Below are 22073 nucleotides of genomic sequence, written 5' to 3'. Positions count from 1 at the left end.
CTCTTTTGCAGTGATTTGGGCTGGTGAGGGTGAAGAGGGTAAAGAGGATGAATGGGAAGACTGATTAGCCATGGTTGTACTGAGTGAAAGAGTTGGGAAGGTTCTTAGGGTTTTAGGAAGAAAGTTCGCAGTCTGGCTATGCAAAGGATAAGCTAAGGTTTCATTTTCACAAAAAGACTCAAATAGACGACCTATGAAGGGGGAGGACAGAATTTATAGGTTGGGCCTTGATGGGCCCAACGTAAATTCTGCGGTGGAAGGCCTCGAGGTACTCAAAAAGCCTGCTGTCGCACTCCTCACATTTATGAATTAGCAGAGAAGTACATCCTTTCATCTGCGAAATCATCATTTCCTTGGAAGCCTAAACGATTGGACTACTCTATTTGCAAAAAGAATTTGTCTTTGGTGTTTTATTCGGCTGGGCACAAGGTTAAGATTAATGCAATGCCTCCATTAACGCAAATGCATATTTGAAGAGGACGGGCAACAATGCATGTATCAGCACAACACACCCCTCAACTCAACGCATTTCTGGAGGACGGGCGCACTGTATTTCTAATGGCGCAACACTACCTCAACATACTGCGTTTTCGCTAAGGATGGGTGAAAGATACATACGAGCACAACACACCCCTCAGCGCAATGTAGTTGGGTAGAATGGACGCAAAGTGTATATCGTCATCGCAAGATGCTCCCATCGTTGCAATGCATACCAGATGTTGATTGTTATTATTATTTTTATTATTATTATTATTTTTTCATCAACGCAAATTGCTATGACTTTGTGGTATTTACTTTCTTCTTATTAGTCATTCACCGAAATTAAGAATAACGCAATTAATACATAAAAGTAAGGGAATTGAACAAAGCACTGAAATTGACGCAATCAAATTAAATGAAAAGTGAATTCATAACGCAATAAAAGCTAGTTTAAGGAAACAATAAATGATGAAATTCATAACGCAATAAAGGACGCAATTAAGAAAGCAATAAAAATAGATTTTAGAAATGCAGATTGAAAGACAATTTTCTCATGATTACTGCAATCTACACCTCTGCAAGCGGTCAAGCTTGCCTGCACAATGCCATCAAGGACATTGTTCACCTTCTTGCCTCATCCCGTAGTGTGTACGGGAAGAGATATAATCTAGTTCCTTTTGGAGTCGCATCAGGTATGGAGACTGCGTTGCACATTTCTTTCCGATGTGTTCCCGTGCGAAAAATACACTTGATCTCTAGGTCAGTTTAGAATTTCTGGATCGGTTCCAATACTCATAAACCATCATACTGCTATTTGTGATAAACAACCAATACAAAGAGATTTGTCCTGCAAAATACCACAACAGTATTCAACACTAACCGTTAACAATCCCCAGCAACAACGCCATAAACTTGATGACATAAAATTGATAAAATTGGAATATGCTATGTTATCGCTTATGCACACTACTGATAATTTAATCTCTTTATCTACTCCAATGCATGGCTTGTGGATGAAACGAATGATGTGCTAAATATGCACTCAAGTACTTTGCGATAAAGAGAATTTTATGCGATACTATGCCTAAATATATACGTTATTAATGATATGCTCGTAGTAGTGCGTGTCATAAGTTTCCTTGCACTGAAACCAAGTATAATTCCAACGCAAGTTTCTCAGAATAATCCGAGGTCGAACACAGGGATTGTTTTCGTTAATGCGTTACTTTTTTTATACATGCGATCGGTTTAACAATGAATAAAGAATTGGGTTTATACTGGAATATAAATTGTGATGAAATAAAATTGCGTTGATAAAATAAAGTTCTGTTGATAAAATAAAATCCTAAACTAATATGATACAAATTACAAGATACATGATACATGATACTGAGGTCGAGACTGACTGTGAAGTTATACAAAGAATCGTGGTATGCGATGGCAAGTCTTTATGAATGAAGCAGAAGGGGAAAGAGTAAATAGTAAAAACAATGCAAGTTAGTCAATTACGTTAAAGATGCAACTAAGGTCCCACTTTCCCTTGGCGTGCACCTCTCGGTGATCGGCTGCATTCCCATATCTCTATGGTGAAACAGGGATGAACGTGATGAACGCAAGGTTGTTTACATCTTTGGAAATACTTCTCTCTTTAGTTAACGCACTCTTCCAACCTTCTCTCGATAGGTGGAATAACATCTTCACTTCTGCTCTCATAGGTGAAGATGTCGTCGAGCATGCTTTAGCTAAACTTAATTATTTCCTTAACACAAATTCACTCGCTTGCTTAATTCTTGCTAATTACCCAGGAAATTAGGAAAACATCGTGGAGAAAACAGATTATGGATGAAAAGAAAGAGTTAGAGAGATGATAATGGTAATGATCATAACATTTAATACTAAGACTAAGCGTTCGATACATGGTGTGAATGAAAGATTAAGGAAGATGAATGCAAATGATGAAATAGAGATTAGAAACAAATATAGAATGAGTGTCAATGTACTGACACAGATCCTGAACGGAGATAGTGTCTGCCAGCATGTGGAAGTAATGGAGAGGAAAGCTTCCCTCTCAGGCTTGCTTTCCTAGTAGAATTGACCTTCGCACAGAGCTTCAGCTACGGGGATTGGAAGGATTCTTTGCTCGGAGACTCACCTCTCGGCCTTGTCTCGTGGTTCTGCCCGGATCTACTCTAGAAGTCACTTCAGACCAGTCTCTCTCTCAGAATCAGTATATGCACATCTCTATGACTTTATGGTCCCCACTGTATGGTTATGGTATTTCCTAAAATGGCAGAGTGAATATTCCTTCTATTACGCAATCAATCCATCAGAAATGCACAACTAAAAGTTGTACACTTGTCAGAATCCTCGCAAATGCGTTGCTCTTTACATCTTCGATCTGTCTTTACATGTGATGTTATTTTTTATTACCACATGCAGTTGAAATTGCGTTGATCGCTAGAGCTCTTAATTGATTTTCGCATGCGCCGTCATTGTGTTGATCATCTCTCCATTCCCGATTGATGGGCGCAATGCGACATAGATGCGTTGTTTATTATCTTTGAGCCATGAACGCATGCGGTGACTGATTTCCTACAAAACCGAAACTGAAACATTCTATTCTACCATCGCAATGGTGTTAGTGGGTGTATTGACGAAATTTAATAATTTTTTGCATTTCTTAGCCAATTTTTATACTATCGACTGCTACTCTTTCTCTAAAGAACGCACTTGGTATTTATAGAGTTTCCATGGTGAAAGGCGGCTTCTCTCTCTCGATTGTACAGATGGGACAGCTTTAATTCTTGACTGATGTGCCAGAAAATTGTCACCGATAAAGCTTAATGTCCTTCGTGACCGTTATCAGTTGTCAACTTAATTTGGATCCGACTGCTATCAGCTTTCTGTCCCATCGCTCTTAATTATCCTTTCACCCGGATGCGTCCACCATGTTGTGCTGACCAAGTTGCGGTGATTCTTCTTGGGCGAATGTCTGCGAGCACGATCAATGCAAAGTCCTACGGTGAAGTTGCGCTCGACCAATGTATTCCTATGATCGCAATCTCTGCATTGCGTTAACGCTTATTCTGCACAAAAATGTAAAGATCAACTGCTCTAATGCGTTGGACGCATGCGACTGCAATATTATAGAATTTATGATTAATGCGCAATTTAACATATTTCATCAACGCAATCCAACATTGTTTAAGAACTTTGATAACTTGTAGAAATACAAGTTATTTATGCTGCCTTATCTAGATATTGCGGCCAAAAGTTAGTAAATATGCGTCGATTGTATGAAGATTAGCTTAGAATTACAATAATTATAAATGATCACAATTAACCCACTAACGCCATAAAGATTGAAAACAAGCCGAGTTTTACTCTGTTTTGCAGGAAACCAAGTCACCGCTTGCGCTCAAGGCTTACGAGAAACTGATCAACGAATTTCTGTCACATTGCGCCCGTCAATCAACAATGAAGAGATGATCACCGCAATGACGGCACAATGCTACAGTCAATCCAGAGCTAGCTTTCAACCGCATGCAGTAATAAAAACAAACACCGCATGTGAATACTCGATCGAAAGATGTAGCTGAGCAACGCAAAAGTGGAGGATGAGACACGTGTACAACTTACGGTTGTGCAGTATTGACGGTCTGATTGCATAACAGAAGGAATAATATCCCTCCATCTTCGGAATTACCATAACCATCAATGGGGACCACAAGGCTGGAGTCAAAGACCTGCACCTATAAATACCCCTTAGACTTCAGAGAAAACTTATGCTATTTGATACGGGGCTAAGTGCTGCTAGACTGTTGAGAGAAAAGGCTGAGCTGAGTGCTTAAGAGAAGAAATCAGGGAAGAAGACGAGATAAGGCCAAGAGATGAATCTCAGATCTAATCTGCCGAATACCCGATCGAAAGCTCTGTGCATAGATCTCTTCTATCGGTGGAGCAAGCCTGAGAGGGAAGCTCTCCCTACCATCAAATCCATCCTATCCGGCAAGCAGATCTCCATCAAATCAGTGCCAAGACATTGGCACTTGTTTGTATCTGTTCTATCTCTTTCATCATTGTATTTCACTTTCTCTTTATCTTTTCATGCACACACCATGTACCAAACGCTTAATAGATATATTAAATGTTTTTGATAGCTTTCATATACCATTCTCTGTCTATTTCCGTTCCTCTATTAATCATTTTCTCCGTGACGTCTTTTCAATCCCCTGATAGTTAATATGAATCAAACAAGTACTTAATTTGTGTTAAAGGTATAAAATGCGTTTAGCTAAGGCATCACTTGTGAGAGCAAAAGTGAAGATGCCATTCTGATCTATCAAGAGATGGTTAGAAGAATACGTTAACTAAAGCGAGTAGTACTAGCAGACATGGAAACAACCTTGCATTCATTACGTTATTCTCTATTTCACCATAGACATGTGGGAGTGTGGCCAATCATTGAAAGGTGTACGCCAAGAGAAGAGCAGAACAATATTTCTAGCTTCAACGCAATTGAGAACTTGCGCTGTTTATATTATCTAATGCCTTGGGAGGATCGTTAGAGGCGTTGTTGAAGCAGTACATGAACAAGAATGATGCAGATATGAAAGCACAAACGTCCTCTATAAGGAATCTGGAGATCCAAGTGGGCCAACTGGCCTCTAAGCTGAGAAGTCGGACACCTGGAACACTATTAAGAAATTTTGAAGCCCCAGGATCAACAGGGAAGGAGCAATGTCCGTGAAGAAATTGAGCAGGCCAGCCTGACCACCTGCGGAGATGTGGATTGTGATCATCAAAGACAACGCAAAATTTTCGGTCCATATCCCAATACTACGTTTACTCTGCTTTATTGAATTCCTTCTTTGATTTTTGAACCCAGTTTTAATGATTCATTTAATTCAAATTTTGACTCTTCGAATTTAATTCTTCATTTACTTCTGTGCATTTAATTCATTCCTGCCTTTAATTCTTTGAGTTTTTCTGTAGTCAGCATATGTGCTTTAAATTGTGAATGATTGAGTCATAAAGAAACCATCTAAAAATAATAATAATAAATAAATAAATAAATAAAAATAGCGATGTGTAAAATATAAGTTACGATAATAAAACATTTAACAACAAGAAAGCAAAATGACAATGGACACATCCCAAACCTACTATGCACTGCATTCACCTAACTCAACTGTATTAAGTTGAGGGGTGTGTTGCGCTCGTATATGTCCTTTGCCCGTCCTTAGCCAAATGCACTATGTCGAGGTATCCTCTAGAAATGCGTTGATTAAGGGGTGTGTTGCGGGGATATATACACTATTGCCCGTCCTCTACAAAGATACAGTTGCATTATTGAACACGATGTGTTATAACTTATCATGCGTCCATTCAAATAAAATATTAACGAAAAATTTTTCTGGTAATTCGGGAAGAAGTCCAATCGATTCTTATCCCTAAGAAATTATGGCTTGACAGACGAAAGGACGCTTTTTCTGAAAATTCCATAAATGCGGAAGTGGAATGACGCGCCTGCTGAGCTGCTCAAGGTCAGTCGCCGCACAAATCGCACTGGGCCCTACCACGGCCCAACCTATAAATACCCCCTTCCCCGTCTTTGGAAATTCATTACCAGCAAATTAGAACCCTAAACATTTTGCTTTCAGAACCCTGTTCTTATCCCAAATGCTCGAAATTTACCAGACCTTCCAATTCGTTTCCATGGCCAACCAAGCATCAAACCAACCTGTTTCACCTTCCGTCCCTGACCAAGCAGCCATGTGACAGGCAACATTCCTGGCTGCCAGTCGCAGGCTTACTACACAAGCCCGTACCACCCCCAGACCCACCGAAAGATCCCGGAGAAATCCTTTGGCCGTTAGGCCTCCTGCATTCAAGAGAGGAGGAAGCACTGAGAGCATGCCCACGCCAACACCATTCGTCTCCACTGAAAGTGAACGGAAGAGGTGAGACGATACGGAGGTGTTTGGCAACATCCTAATCACTCTAAAGCAATGAGGTGGACTGCCTGAGGTAGGGATTGTAAACCAGCCACTAACTACAGAGAAGGAGATAGTGGTTGTGGTGGATGAAGCAATAGAGGATGGAGTAGTGGTGGTGGAAGAAGTGGTGGTTGAAGAAGAAAAAGGGGATGATGTTCTTGTCCCGGAGACTCCAGAGGCCATCATCATCGCAGATATTTTTGATAAGCCTCCACAAATAGTAGAAGATGAAATTGCAATCATTGGAAGAGAAGAAAATGAGACCACAGTTGTAGAGGCCGGAGAAGTAGAAATAGCGTCAATAACCTCTGACATTGCGATGGAAGAGGTTGAAGGGGATGGGCTGCCAGAAGAGGCCAAGAAGGAAGAGTTGAAGGCAGCCGAGGCAGAGAAGGAAGAAGAAGCTAGATTGAAGAAGGCTACTGAGGCCGAGAAGGAAGATAAGAAGAAGAAGAGTAAGGGAAAGAAGGGTGGAAAGGCAGAGTCATCGCATCATAACAAATCAAGAAAGAACAAAGAGAAAAAGGATGAGGACGAAGACAAAGAGGCCGAGAAGAAGGAGAAAGAAGAGAGAAGATTTTGCCGAAAGGAGAAGAGGTACCTGAGAAAAGAAGAAAAAACAAAGTAGAGGGCTGCAAGCCCTGAGAAGGATGGAGAATCGACCTCTATAAGGGAGGATAGGGCGAAAACGACGCAATTGAAGGAGCCGCCACAACCTGTAGCAACACAATTGGTTACGATGGACGAAGGAGAAAAAACAGAGGGAACCCCCCTAATGCGGTGTCGCAGGGAGAATGCGCCATAAGGGTCTAACATCGACCCTCAACGTTTAATGTTAGCATTGGAAGAGGAGAAGAGAAGAAGAAAAGAAGAAGAAGAGAAGCAAGAAAAGATGGAGTGGGGCAAGCTCATCATCGCAGAGGGGAATAGAAGAAGAAGATTGGAATTTGAGGAGATGCGAAACAATAACGAGCTTGCCCAATTTGAAGGGATCTGAAAACGCAAAGAGGATCGGCGCTTATTGCTAGGCTCTGAGCAGTTTGAAGAAGAGTTTAGAGAGAAGAGAGAGAGGCAAAAGAAAAAGAAATGAGGAAGAAGGAAGAAGAGGAAAGACTACTGTTGGAAGAGAAGAAGAGGAAGCGTGAAGCTAACAAGAAGCGCTTGTACAAAAGAAAGGGCAAAGAACTCTCTAAACGCGAGAAAGAATAACAGCGCAAGGAGCAGGAAAAGAGACAAAGGCAAGTAGCCCGCCTTGCGTAGGCACAAGACAAAGACGTAGCAGAAAGCAGCGAGCCTGCATCGACCAAGAAGCGATCATCTAAAAGAAAGGAAAATGATGACATGCTGATTGAGATGGGACGCGTTCTGTCAGTGCCCATCCATCATCGTGCCTCAGGTAGTGCGGGACTTCTATCGAGGGCGTCTACACAGAAATATGGATGCGGTGACTTTTAAGGGCAAGACAATACACTTCAGCGCAAAGAACATCAATGAACTTTATCAGATGAGGGACAACCCTGATGCACAAGGGAACAAGCTCATTGATGATCCTATAGACGAACTGATGAGAGATGCACTGAGGGTACAAGCGCAACCAGACACAAGATGGACAGTCTCTCCTAAAGGCATCCACACTCTGGAGTCTAAGTCTTTGCTGCCAGAATGAAGGCTCTCGGTTTGTTTGGTCAAGAAGCGGCTGATCCCAACAACGCATGATAGAACTGTATCAAGCAATCGGGTGATGGTCGCATATTGTATTGCCCGCGGCATTCCTATTGACGTGGGAAGGTTGATCGCAGGGCAGATAAAAGCATTGGTAGGGCATATAAGAAGGCAGTATTTCTTCCCATGGATCATCTCATGTTTATGCCTGAGTGCGAGTGTAGGCATTGATGAGGAGCCCATGCCAGAAGTCCACGGCATCATCAACATCAAAATTCTGAGGATGCTTCTCAAGGATTCCCCACATTGCCCAGAGTTTCCAGCAAAAAGACCTACGATTGATTTGAATGCACCGTAGGAACCCAGACCAAAAAGAAGATGAGGAGAAGATAAGGGAAAAGAAAGGGTTCATGAGTCGCCAACGCATGATCTAGAGTTCATAAACCCTCGTCCCTTGGTCATTAGATCTCCAGGCCCTCCAAGCCCGCCAACACAGCCTTTTCCCCTCTTCATGAACCTCTTACCAACCTTCCTCTTGTCCCCAACTCTCCGATTCAATCAGTAGCCCCACCTTCACCAGCAACTTCACCACTACATCCCACCTACCCACCGCCGTAAGTTGATGACCCATACGATTTGGGTGAAGGCACATCTGCCCAATCCTAAAACGGTGCTAGTGAGACTTCGTAAGCACAACCATCCTCCGCCTCCTTGGCTGCTGAGCTAGCTGAAATGAGAACCCTCTTCGCCCAACAGCAAGAACTTGTCTCTCAGCAGCATTACTTCTTCAACCATCTATTTGAGGTAGCAATGGAGCGCATTGATGATATTCAACACAGTGCCACCACATCAAGAGAGGTGCTGATCAACATACAATGCAACATTTATAAAGTCCATATGCACCAAAGAATGATTGCGGAGCGTAATCAAGAGTACTTGAACTTTCTTACCGCATATCTTCATGGACCAATGGTGCCTCTACATCTCCGGCAACACTTAAATTTTGAAGAAGCGCCTCCTGCACCACCTTAAAATCCGCTAGATCCCCCTGCTCCTCAACCTTAGTATTTACACTTTCTTCCAATACGATTTTTTTTTTATGCGGCCATTCTTTATTTGTATTCAATTCTTTTATTATTCTGTAACTTAACCAAATTCTTTGACTCTTGTACAGGCATTAGAAATTTTGTATTTGTAATGCGATCATTTATAATATATTCGCATACTTTGTTAATAGTCAGTACAATCAAAGTACATAATTCACTCTACTTTTTGCCTGTGCCTCTTTCGTTATCTTCCTTAGTTAATCTTTGCTATATTTTTACTCTTGTATGTTTACGATCTTCATTACATTGCTATGATGTATTATGTGTTATACTTAGAAACATTTCCCATACTTAGTAAATTCTGACTAACACTTAGTTAATTCTTAGTTTAGCAATACTTTACCTTTTATCTTTCAAAGTTCTACTCAAACCTTATTTTTGAAATTTTCTCCTAAGTGTTTGTCTAGTCTATCCAAACAACGCAATGAGAACCTTGCTCATCTTTAAATTTGAGGGTGGGGAAGGTCTGAGCAGATGAGATTAGGAATATGCAGTATTTAAGAAAATGCGTCCATTTTCATTTATCCGACAAATATATATATATATATGTATGTATATATATATATATATGCAAAACTCCAATGTCAGTGCAAGGGAAAATTTAAAAATTGCTCCCAACTTGATAAGAGTTTAGATGTGAAAGGAGCTTACTCGTAGTTGGATGCTCGTAAGACACCTGTACGAGCAAGGAAAAACGAAGGTGGGTTTCCAAGAACAATGGAGTATAAACCAAAAAGAGAAAAGGAAGGCAAGAGACAACTCCTCTGATTATCATGAGTTAAAAGTGGAAACTGGCACACAACCGTAGTTGGATGTTCGCATGACACCCATGGGGACAAGCCAAAACGAAGAGTGTAACCATGACCAACTGTCTCTAAGTGATAAGCATTCTATTTTGCGATTACACCCACTAACACAAAAAGATGGAAGATAAGCCAAACTTTACTCTGTTTTGTAGGAGATCAAGTCATCGCTTGCGTTCAAGGCTCATGAGAAACTAATAAACGCATCTATGTCACAATTGCGCCCGTCGATCAACCATGAAGAGACGATTACCAAAGTGACGGCGCAAGGCGACAGTTAGTCCAGAGCTATGTTTCGATCGCATGCGGTAATAAAAACAAACACAGCATGCGAACCTATGATCTAAAGATGGAGCTGAGCAACACAAGAGTAGAGGATTGCCACACGTGTACAACTAACGGTTGTGCAGAATTGATGGTCTGATTGCGTAATAGAAGGAATAATATACCTCCATCTGCGAAATTACCATAACCATCAAGTGGAGACCACAAGGCCGGAGTCAAAGATCTACTCCTATAAATACCCCATTGATTTCAGAGAAAAGTATGCTACTGGATACGGGGCTAAGTGCTGTAAGATTTTAGAGAGAAAAGGCTGAGCTGAGTGCTGAAGAGAAGGAATACGGGAAGAGAACAAGATTAGGCCAAAAGGTGAATCTCAGATCCGACCTGCCATACATCCGATCGAAGCTCTGTGTAGAGATCCCTGCTACCGATGGAGCAAGCCTGAGGGGGAAGCTCTTCCTGCCATCGAAACCATCCGATCCGGCAAGCAAATCTCCATCGAATCTGTGCCAAGACGTTAGCACTTATTTGTATCTATTCTATCTCTCTTTCATTGTATTCCATATTTTCTTTACCTCTTCATTCACAAATCATGTATCAAACACTTAGTAGAAATATTAAATGTTTCGATAGATTCCATCTACCATTTTCTATCTATTTCCATTCACCCGTTAGTCACTTTCTCCATGATGTTTTCTTAATCTCTTGATGACCAATATGTATCACCAAGAACTTAATATGTATTAAAGTTATAAAATACGTTTAGCTAAAGCATGCTAGACGGAATCTTCACTTGTGAGAGCAGAAGTGAAGATGTCATTCTGATCTATCGAGAGAGGGTCAGAAGAGTGTGTTAACTAATGCGAGTAGTACTTCCAGACATGGAAACAACCTTGTGTTCATTACATTAGACTCTGTTTCACCACAGACATGTGGGGAATATGGCCGATCACCGAGAGGTGTACACCAAGAGAAGAGCGGAACAGTATTTTTACCTTCAATCCAACTAAGAACTTGTGTTGTTTATAATACTTATCTTTCTTTTTCTATTCTGTTCATAAGACTTGTCGCCATATCACACATCTTTGCACAACCTTCCCAGCCAGCCTTAATCCTAGCATCTTGTACATGAAGTATGTATCTTGTAACATCTAGCTTAGGTTATTGTATTTTATGTTTTATCGTATCTTTATTGCTTTCCTTTATTTTATCACAATTTACATACCTGTACAAACCCCTTTATAAAGAATTGAAAACCCGGATGCTTATACCATGAACATACCACAATAACCAAAAACCAGTTCCCCATGTTTGACCTCAGATCATACCGAGAAACATGCGGTGGAATTAAACTTGGCTCTATTGTAAGGAAACTTGTGACAACGCAGGGCATACTACATGGATATTCCTAATTGATGCATAAATAGAAGTAGTATTGCATCATTCTGAGCATTTAATATCATACATACATCCTGATTCAACACAAACACATTTTTAAAGATTAAAAACCTGGTCGCATATATTGTGAACATATCACAATAACCTAAAATAGTCTCTGAGTTCGACCACGGATCACACCGAGAAACTTGCGGTGGAATTACACTTGTTTCCATCGTAAGGAAACTTGTGACAACGCATGACATACTACGCGAACATCCATAATTAACGTATATCTAGTAGTAGTATCGCATCATTTCGAGCATAGAATATCATCAATCATACCTATCAGCGATTCGCCAACAAACTTAGTACTATGAGCGTGCATTTCTGCCCGTTATCACACCCCCAAATTTAAACAATACTTGTCCTCAAGTATAAGCTAAAGATTCCTTTAGCAAGTTAACCACAAAGTTTTCTTTCCCTAGATTTCTCAAGGATACTTCGTTCAAATCCTATATGCTGGAATTTCCTTAAGTCTTATTCAAGTATCTTCCTAAAATATTTTTAAGACTTAGGAATTGTAAGTTTAACTTTCAAAAGGACTTTTACTAAATTCTAGAACATCGCATGATTTATTTCAAAAAGAAAATTTTTCTCCGAGGTGTCAAATGATTTATCCTTGCACCAAAAATTTTCTTTATTGCTATATTTTTTTTCTAACCTTGCGCTGATCTGAATGCCTTGCCTTCGTTTTGGCTTGCCCCCACGTGTGTCATGCAGATATCCAACTACGAGCAATGCACTCTTTCTCAGACTAAACTCATACCGATTTGGCAGTGGAGTTGCGGTCATTGATTTATGCGTTGATCCTGGTGACTTGCTTTCGTTTTGGCTTGCTCCCACGTGTGTCATGCAGACATCCAAACTTAACTCTTATCAACATGGGTTTTCCCATTGCGTTGACAGTGGAGTTTTTATTCTCAAATATATATATATATATATATATATTATATATATATATATACTTAATATAGCAAGATCGAAAATAAATACCTCACCCCCAAATTTAAAATACGGCAATGTCCTCATTGCCAAAAGAAATTACAATAGGTCATGTGATGGTCATAGAATGCTTGTAAAGAAAGTTTGAAAGAAAGCTAGCAAACCCCTAACTTCTAGAAATATTTCATGAAGGGACTATCTTAAGATTAAGTTGACTCTGATGTATACAAAAGACATGGAATCATATTTTTCATCATTGAAATCATACTTGGCAAAGAAACAACATGTGGTGAACTACTAAATTTATCTACTTGTCAAATAATTGCAGTAATCAAGAAGGATGCGGTGATAAAGCTTTGAAAAGTGAAATGCAATGTGATAATACAAAATTTGAAATAAAGATAAAGAAGAGTACACCCTCATATTTTGCGCTATCGCCCACATTGTGTATTGATGCATCCATCCTCGCGACGATCTTTGCTTCTATGGATTACAGTGGTGGAGTGAGATCATTTGCTTCTTCGCAATCTATGCCTTAATCCTTGTAAACAGACAAAGAGAGGGTCAAATGATTTTAAAACAATAAGTTTTTTTTTTTTTTTAGAGAAGGAAATAAGTGAAATACAAATAATAATAAAGTGACAAAGAATTAAATGTTCAAGAGTTGAGTAAGGGATAGTCCGGGTTTTTCAACTTTACGGAGACTGTTTCTAGCTGGAAATCTCCTCCGCAATATGCCTTGATCTGTTGTCCATTAACTTTAAATGTTCGACTGCCATCCTCGGTGATCAATTCCACGGCACCACCAGGAAATATTGCTTTGATGGTGAAGGGACCGATCCAGCGCGATTTTAATTTTCCCGGGAAGAGCCACAATCTCGAATTGAAGAGTAAGACCTTTTGCCTGACTTGAAGGTTTCTGGCGCATATGTGTTTATCATGCCAGCGCTTGGTGCGGTCTTTATAAATCTTCGCATTCTCATATGCGTTGACCCCTCATTCTTCTTGCTCGATAAACTATAGTTTTTGCACCTCCTCTGCTTTCTTCAAATCAAAATTCAGTTTCTTGACTGCCCACAATGCTTTATACTCCAACTCTAAAGGAAAATGACAAGCCTTGCCAAATACCAACGCATAGGGGGACATACCTATTGGTGTTTTAAATGCGGTCCGGTATGCCCATAATACATCATCAATCTTCATTGCCCAATCCTTCCGCGAAGGTTTTATTACCTTCTCAAGTATTAATTTAATTTCTCTATTGGACACTTCAGCCTGACCATTCGTTTGCGGGTGGTATGCGGTGGCCACTTTATGAAGGATATTGTACTTGCGCAGCAGCTCATTTATATTGTGGTTGACAAAGTGTGATCCTTCATCACTAATGATGGCACGGGGTGCCAAAATGAGTGAAAATATTTTTCTTGAGGAATTGGGAGACTACCGCCGCATCACCTGCAGCGCATGCAATTGTCTCTATCCACTTGGAAACATAATCGACGACCAATAAAATATAATGCTTGCCATGCGAAGGAGGAATGGTCCCATGAAATCAATCCCCCAAACGTCAAATAGTTCCAGCTCTAAGATAGTGTTCATTGGCATTGTGTTCTTCCATGAAATGTTGCCGGTGCGTTGACACCGATCACATTTTATTGCGTAGTTAGCAACATCCTTAAATAATGAAGGCCAAAAGAATTCACTTTGCAAAACTTTAGCTGCAATGCGTTGGCCTCCAAAGTGCCTTCCATATGGAAATCACTGTGACAATATGCGTTGTTGAGCAGCATTTGGTATGCATAATTGAATGATTTGGTCTGCACCTCTTCTATACAGATTCGACTCATCCCAATAATAGTGTTTGCATTCATGCTTGAGCTCCCTCTATTGATGGTAGGTGTAATCTTCAGGGAATTGTTCACAAACCAAATAATTAACAATGTCGGCATACTAGGGCAATTTTATTATATGGGATAGATTCTTGTCCGGGAACACGACACTCACCTCAGATTCATTGCGGTCAACCTTAGGATTTTCCAATCTGGACAAGTGATCCACAACTTGATTCTCTATCCCCTTCCGTTCAATTATTTCAATATTTTAATCTTGAAGGAGGAGAACCCATCTGATCAATCTCGACTTTGCGTCTTTTTTTGTCATTAAATATTTGATTTCCGAGTGATCAGTGTGAATGAGTACCTTTATTCCCAACAGATATGCCCTGAATTTCTCCAACGCAAAAAATCACAGCCAGGAGTTCTTTTTTCAGTGGTGGTATAATTTATTTGAGTAGGGTTTAGAGTTTTACTCGCATATGCGATGGGGTGGAAAATGGTTTTCTTCTTTTGCGCTAATGCATCCCCCATTGCGTACCTGCTTGCGTCGCACATGATTTCAAATGGCGTTGTCCAATCTGGCGCAGTTAGTACGAGCGCGGTAATCAACGCATCTTTTAATACTCTGAATGCATTAAGGCAATTGTTGTCAAACTCAAATTTCTTGTTCGCCTCTAACAACGCACTCAGTGGTCGTTTTATCTTAGAAAAGTCCTTAATAAATCATCTATACAATCCAACATGCCCCAAGAAGCTTCGCATAGCCATCACGCTGGTTGGAGGTGGGAGTTTTTCAATTACTTCAATCTTTGCTTTGTCCACCTCCAACCCTTCTCGGGAGACCTTGTGTCCCAACACTATACCCTCTTTCACCATGAAGTGACATTTTTCTCAATTGATCACCAGGTTCGTCTCTTCCCATCTTTTCAGAATTTTCTCCAAATTGGCCAGGCAGACTTCATAAGTGTTCCCATAAACGGAGAAGTCATCTATAAATATTTCCACTGAGTCCTTGAGAAAATCTGAAAAGATTGCCATCATGCACCTCTGAAACGTGCTCGACACATTGCAAAGGCCAAACGGCATGCGGTGAAAACCGAATGTCCCATATGGGCAGGTGAATGTGGTCTTGTCTTGATCTTCAGAAGCTATCATGATTTTATTGTACTCGACATATCCATCCAAGAAGGAATAAAAATCGTTCCCTGCTAATCTATCTAGCATCTGATCGATGAATGGCAGAGGGAAGTGATCTTTCTTTGTGGCCGCATTCAATTTGTGGTAGTCCATACATATGCGCCATCCAGTGATGGTTCTTTGTGGTATTAATTCATTGTTCTCATTTGGGACTACCATCATTCCGCCCTTCTTCGGCACACATTGGACGGGGCTGACCTACATGCTATCAGCTACTGAATAGATAATGCCTGCATCTAACCATTTGATGATCTTCTTCTTGACGACCTCCTTCATCGCAGGATTCAATAGTTGCTTTGTGGTCGTCCTCAAGACGAATGTGGTGCATGTAGTACGCGGGGCTAATTTCTCTGATGTCAACAAGTGTCCAGCCAATTGCTCGCACATGTTTCTTGAGAATGCTCATCAACACATTCTCTTGATCTTCGTTGAGCGTAAAGGAAATTATCACTGGAAGCTTCTCATTCTGCCCCAAAAATGCGTACTTTAAATGTCTTGGTAGGGTCTCCAGTTCAAGTGTTGGTGGTTCCACGAGGGAAGGTTGCGTTGTTTTTCTTTCTTCTTTTGGCTCTTCTTCTTGCGTTACGATCATTTCTTCTTCTTTCTTTGTTTTTGCTATGATCGCATTGCAAGCAGCTACGAATGCGTTGGCATCCTCTTCTTCACACTCTTCATCAGACTTTTCTTCTTCAATCAAATTCAGTCATTATTAGAATCTTGTGGGTCTTCCTCATCCGAGAATTTTATGGCACGAATTATGTTAAATTTGAGCTTCTGTTCGTTTATGCTCAAAGTGATCTCTCTCTTATGCACATCGATTTGTGCACAACCCGTTGATAAGAAAGGTCACCCCAAAATGATGGGCACGTCTTTGTCGGCCTCATAGTCTAGAATGATGAAGTTAGCTGGCAAAATAAATTTATCAATCGTGATCAGCACATCCTTCACCTTACCTTCTGGATGAACTAGAGATCTATCACCCAATTGGAGAGTCACTAATGTGGGCACGAGTTTCCCCACATTTAATTGTCTAAAGATTGATAGCGGCATCAAATTTATGTTGGCCTCTAAGTCATACGGGACTTGCCCAATATAGAGTCCTCCTATGGAGCAAAGAATAGTGAAGCTCCTAGGATCTCTCATCTTCGGTAGAATAATTGATTTGGAACTTTGCGTTAATGCCACCGTGGAAAATTTTCCAGTGCCTCTTTTCTTAGTTACCATGTCCTTTAGAAACTTGGCATAGGCAGGCATTTCCTCAATCGCTTCACTGAAAGGAATGTTAACATGTAATTGCTTTAACAGAGATAAAAAGAGTTGATACTATACCTCTTCATTTTTATTCTTTCTTAGCCTCTGAGAGAAAGGTGGTAACTGGACTTTCACGGTTCCCATTTCATTTGACTTTGAGGTTGACGCAACCTCAGGTTCTACTGCTTCATTTTCTCTTTCCTCTTCCTGTGTTACCGCAATCTCAAGCTTAGTTGTGATGGAAGTTGTTCTACTCTGATCCTTCTTTTCTCACTCCACAATCTTTCCACTGCGCAATGTCACAACCTGACATTGCTCCTTACCTGATCCCCCTGGATTGCGTGGAAGTTCGGTAGAACTTGCAAATGCCCCTTGCGATCTACTTTTCAGCTCATTTGCAATCTAGCCCATTTACAATTCAAGGTTGCGGATGGACATAGCCTGACTTTGAAACACTGTCTCATTTTTCTCTATATATTGCTTCAATAGGCTCTCTAGAGAAGAAGATTGTGTTGATTGTTGTGAGCTACTTGCTTGGCTGCTCTGCTGACCGTTGTTACGTTGGAAGAATCCTGGTGTCCCTTCTTTTTGCGCCACAGATTGAAAATTTTGTTGTTGATTCTTCCAAGCAAAATTGGGGTAGTTTCTCCACCCGGGGTTGTAAGTGTTTGAAAAGGGATTATTCTTTAAAAATATATAGACTGTGGATTTTGCAGGTAATCTTCCATCGCATGCCCATCACCGCAAGTCATACACTTTGCGGTGTTTTGACTTATTGCATTAATTTGCCAACCTTGTGGTGTTGGGCTACTGATCGCCATTCCTTGAATCAAATTCATCATTGCGGTCATTTGGTTTTGTAATGAAACAATGGCACCATTATTTGCGTCGAAATCTTTGAGTCTCAATTTCTGGTCACTCTCGCTCTAGTCTTCATGGTTCTTGGAGATGCGGTCCAGAATATTCTTCGCCTCCTCGTAAGCAGACCACCAGCGGCTGCCGCATTGACAACGGTCTACAAAGCAGGATTTAAACTGTGATAGAAAATTTCCATTTGAAGGCAGTTTGGTAGCCCATTATGTGGACAATCTCGGACCAACCTTTTAAACCTCGCCCAAGCATCACTGAGTGATTCGTCCATATCTTGTTCAAAATTAGTAATAAGCTTTCTTCGTCTTGCATTCTCGGTAGGCGGAAAATACTTTTTCATGAATTTCTCCACTACCTGCTCCCAAGAAGTAATCTCTCCTAGTTCGAGCGAATAAGCACACTTCCTAGCCTAATCATAGAGAGAAAATCAGAACAACATTAGTCGAACTTCTTCAGCAGAGATGTTCGGGTACACAAAAGTATTGCAGATTTCAATAAAACTTCGAAGGTGGGCGTGCGGATCCTCGCCACGCTTTCCTCCGAATTAACCTGCAGTCTGGATCATCTGCAGCATCGCCAGGTTCATCTTGAATCTACTTCCATCGAGGGAAGGCCCCATGATTCGCAGAGAGAAATCATAGAGGTTTGGCGATGCATAGTCCCTAATGGGCCTATTGCGATCGTTTGCCAACAGAATTAGATTCGCCATGACATTATTATCATTTGGTGCTCCACCTTCAGGCTACTCCGCCATCTCTTCTTTATCAGATTGTGGTTGTTGTTGGCGGTCTCGTAGTCTCCTTTGAAATTTTCTCTCAATCTCCGGGTCATAGTTCGCCAGAGATTGAGAGTTCTGCAAAGAAATCCCAAAAATTACCGTTAACAACTATTGTACCGAAGTCCTCGGCAATGGTGCCAAAAAATTGATGCATTGGTTTATGAATGGAAATATGGATGATATGCATTGATGGATTGCATTATGTACTTAAGTTTCCCCAGCGGAATTCAAGTGTAAATCCCTCTGAGTTTCCTGGTAAGTCTAGGATCGAACACAGGGACTTGTGAAAATAGTTGCGTTGGTAATGTTTATGAAAACTTTGTGGTAACCAAGTAAATGAATAAAGTGTGTTTGTGTTGTTGCGTTGATGAAAAAAGAAGTAAATAATGCGGCGGATTTGAGAAAGATAGTTGCGTTGATAGATGCAATGAGTATGTGATGAATGGGTTGAGAAGATCTTTAGCTAGCATTACTCGGGAATGCGTCAAACTTTGCAATCATGTTACAACCATGCACAGCAAGTCATTTGCCAATGTAAATGCGATGCTCCTAAGTTTAGGACGCATGTGTTGAATGCAAAATGCCCATAGAGCTTATCCCTAAGTCTCTATTCTTGTCCTATGCATTGATACAAAATGCATGAAAGCAAGGTGACCGCATACAATCATATCTTATTGCTAAGATGCATGTGATGCGTTAATAACAAATAGTGCTCATCTTCCAAACCTAGATTCTAACCTGACCTTTCCAAGCCTAGATCTTGTCTTTAGACTACCCTCCTGAGTATCTCTAATAGACGAATGAAGCAGACATAAACAAGATAATCGCAAAGATGAAGATTCCATCGTTATGCTAGCTACTACTTCTCAACTCATTCAACTAATTTAGCTACTCATGCATAAATAATAGAGAGTGAACAAATATAGAGAAAGACATTCCATTCTTATAACTGAGTTGAGTACAAAATGACAATGGAAAGTAAAGATAGAGAGCCTGGTAGCAATTACTTGCTGACCGAGGCTTTTTATACTGAATCTCTATTCTGATCTACAAATTTTCCCACTTCCGCAGGCGTCGATCCTCTTTCTATCTTGGAGCCTCAAGTGCTTTCCTAAGCTTACCAGAACGACCTACTGGCACACCTTCTTCCTTGCATCCGCCTTAGAATGAAAGAAACTATGAACAGAGGCGTGAACTTGTAAAGTGATGAAGTAATCGACTGCTACCCTTTCTCTAAAGAATGCACTTGGTATTTATAGAGTTTCCATGGTGAAAGGTGGCTTCTCTCTCCCGGTTGTATAGATGGGACAGCTTTAATTCCTGACTGATGCACCAAATAATTGTCACCAATAAAGCTTAATGTACTTCGTGATCGTTATCGACTGTCAACTTAATTTGGATCCGACTGCCATCATTTTTCTGTCCCATCACTCTTAATTATCCTTTCACCCGGATGCACCCACCATGTTGCGCTGACCAAGTTGGGGTGATTCTTCTTGGGTGAATGTTTGCGAGCACGATAAACATAAATTCTTGCGGTGAAGTTACGCTCGACCAATGTATTCCTATGATTGCAATCTCTGCATTGCGTTAATGCATATTCTACACAAAAATGTAAAGATCAACTGTTCTAATGCGTTGGACGCATGGGACTGAAATATTATAGAATTTATGCTTAATGGATGCAATTTAACATATTTCATCAACGCAATCCAACATTGTTTAAGAACTTAGTAACGTACATTCTCCCCGTTATCAATAGACTTAAGCATGGCAACAGGCGAGAAAGTCTCTTCATAGTCAACTCCTTCAACTAGGGTATAACCCTTTGCCACCAGTCTAGCCTTGAAAGTTTGCACCTTCCCATCAGCACCTCATTTCCTCTCGTAGATCCATTTACAACCTATAGGTTTAACCTCATCAGGTTGATCTACAAGATCCCAAACGGAATTGAAGTTCATAGACTCCATTTCGAGATCCATTAATCTCTGTCAATATCCTTCATTGCCTCTTGTAAGACAATGGCTCCTCAACTTCACCATCAGCTACCATAGCCAGGATTTCAGTTAAACCCATATAGCGAACCCTCCCATTGTTAAAGTTTTATGTCCTAAAACTTGCAGTTTTTAAAATTAAACATATTCTATTATCAATAAATATGTTATTCAACATTTCTTCAATAAAGTTATTATTGAATCTATTAATGCACTCATAAAGTCTAAATCCAATAAACTAGGATCCGTGGCTATTACATGAATACTTGAACTTTATGTAAAGAGATAGAGATGAATCAAGTTTGAGCAAATTGGCAAAATGGTCTATAGTATATGATTAAGGTTGGGTATCTTATTCTGGTAATACTGTTGGATGCAGCCTACTCTGTAGCTGTTATAAGTTGTTGTAAGGATACAACAAACAAAGTGATCCAGATTCATTCATGTATTGACATGAGGAGTGAGGGCTTCCTATGCAATGAGTTTGCATAAGATTGTACCAAGAAATAAGTCGCTCTTACTTTATAATGTTGTTTCCTATTTAAGACTGACTATTTCACTTAGATGAACTAAATAACTCGATCTTAATCATGAGCTAACTATGAACTCGTGTTTATTCAGGATTATCCTTAGATTTGCATAGGTGAGGGTTGGCTCAACAGCGCCGACTCAATAAGCCTCCATTTTAAGGGTAAGACTGGGTAGATAGCTGGGGACATAGGGTGCAAGACGGAATTTATGCCTACCCGATTTAGGGTTAGAAGAAAGGTTGTTCTCTTAACTACTGAATCCAGGTCTTGAACAAGAAGCCCCACCCTCTCACTGGGCTGAGAGGTATCTAGTTTAGTGGCAGTATCACAAACCAATTGTTCATTAGAGGATCAGTTGGAACTTGAGGAACAAGACGTAATATTTGGGGTAAAAAAACAAATTGACCTAGCCGTTATTACAAACAACCTGTGAAGAGTCGACTTATTAGTTATGGTTAAATCATGTGCACACAAATTTATCTAGAGTGAGGAGAGTGCAACTATTGAGCTATAGTGGTGTGACTTGATAGTTAACGAATACTGAATAATTCGATCTAAAGAGTTTTAATCAATTAATCTTAATCATTGGAGCTCATGACCTGTAGGTCTATAAGGTCCCTCTATTAGCTCGTAAAACATGAACACCTTGAATTATTAAATTGAGTAAATTTGGAATGATATCAATTTGAATGGTTCAAATTGAATTTCAATTTGAAAAATATTCAGGGTTTTGAGTTTGAATTAGTTCAAAATCAAATTAGAGTTTGCATAATTATATTTGATATAATTAACGTTTAATTTTGTTGAAATTAAACAAAATTAAATAGTGTATAATATTTCAATGTTGACTTGAATATTAATTACATGAATAGGATTCATGTTTAAAATTAGGTATGTGATT

At 40.1% G+C, this 22073-nt stretch overlaps 1 protein-coding gene and 1 non-coding gene across 2 annotated transcripts; both read left to right on the top strand.

The window, feature by feature from the left end:
- The first annotated feature begins 6798 nt into the window (after positions 1 to 6798).
- On the top strand, positions 6799 to 7107 carry LOC120079557 (nucleolar protein 58-like). Its single transcript, XM_039033784.1, has one exon. The coding sequence runs from the start codon at positions 6799 to 6801 to the stop codon at positions 7105 to 7107; it is 309 nt and encodes a 102-aa protein (XP_038889712.1).
- A 10963-nt stretch (positions 7108 to 18070) lies between these two features.
- LOC120070480 lies at positions 18071 to 18177 on the top strand. The gene has a single exon (XR_005479974.1). It is a non-coding gene; the product is annotated as a small nucleolar RNA R71 (small nucleolar RNA).
- The last annotated feature ends 3896 nt before the right edge of the window (positions 18178 to 22073 follow it).

This window comes from Benincasa hispida, chromosome 1, assembly GCF_009727055.1.
Source record: "Benincasa hispida cultivar B227 chromosome 1, ASM972705v1, whole genome shotgun sequence".
NCBI lineage: Eukaryota > Viridiplantae > Streptophyta > Magnoliopsida > Cucurbitales > Cucurbitaceae > Benincasa > Benincasa hispida.
The sequence above is the reverse complement of the archived record's forward strand: the minus strand, read 5'-3'. Positions and strand labels throughout refer to the sequence as shown.

What these genes read in the sequence shown, in the direction of transcription:
- LOC120079557 (XM_039033784.1), top strand. Translation starts at nt 6,799, where the DNA reads ATGGAAGAGGTTGAAGGGGATGGGCTGCCAGAAGAGGCCAAGAAGGAA.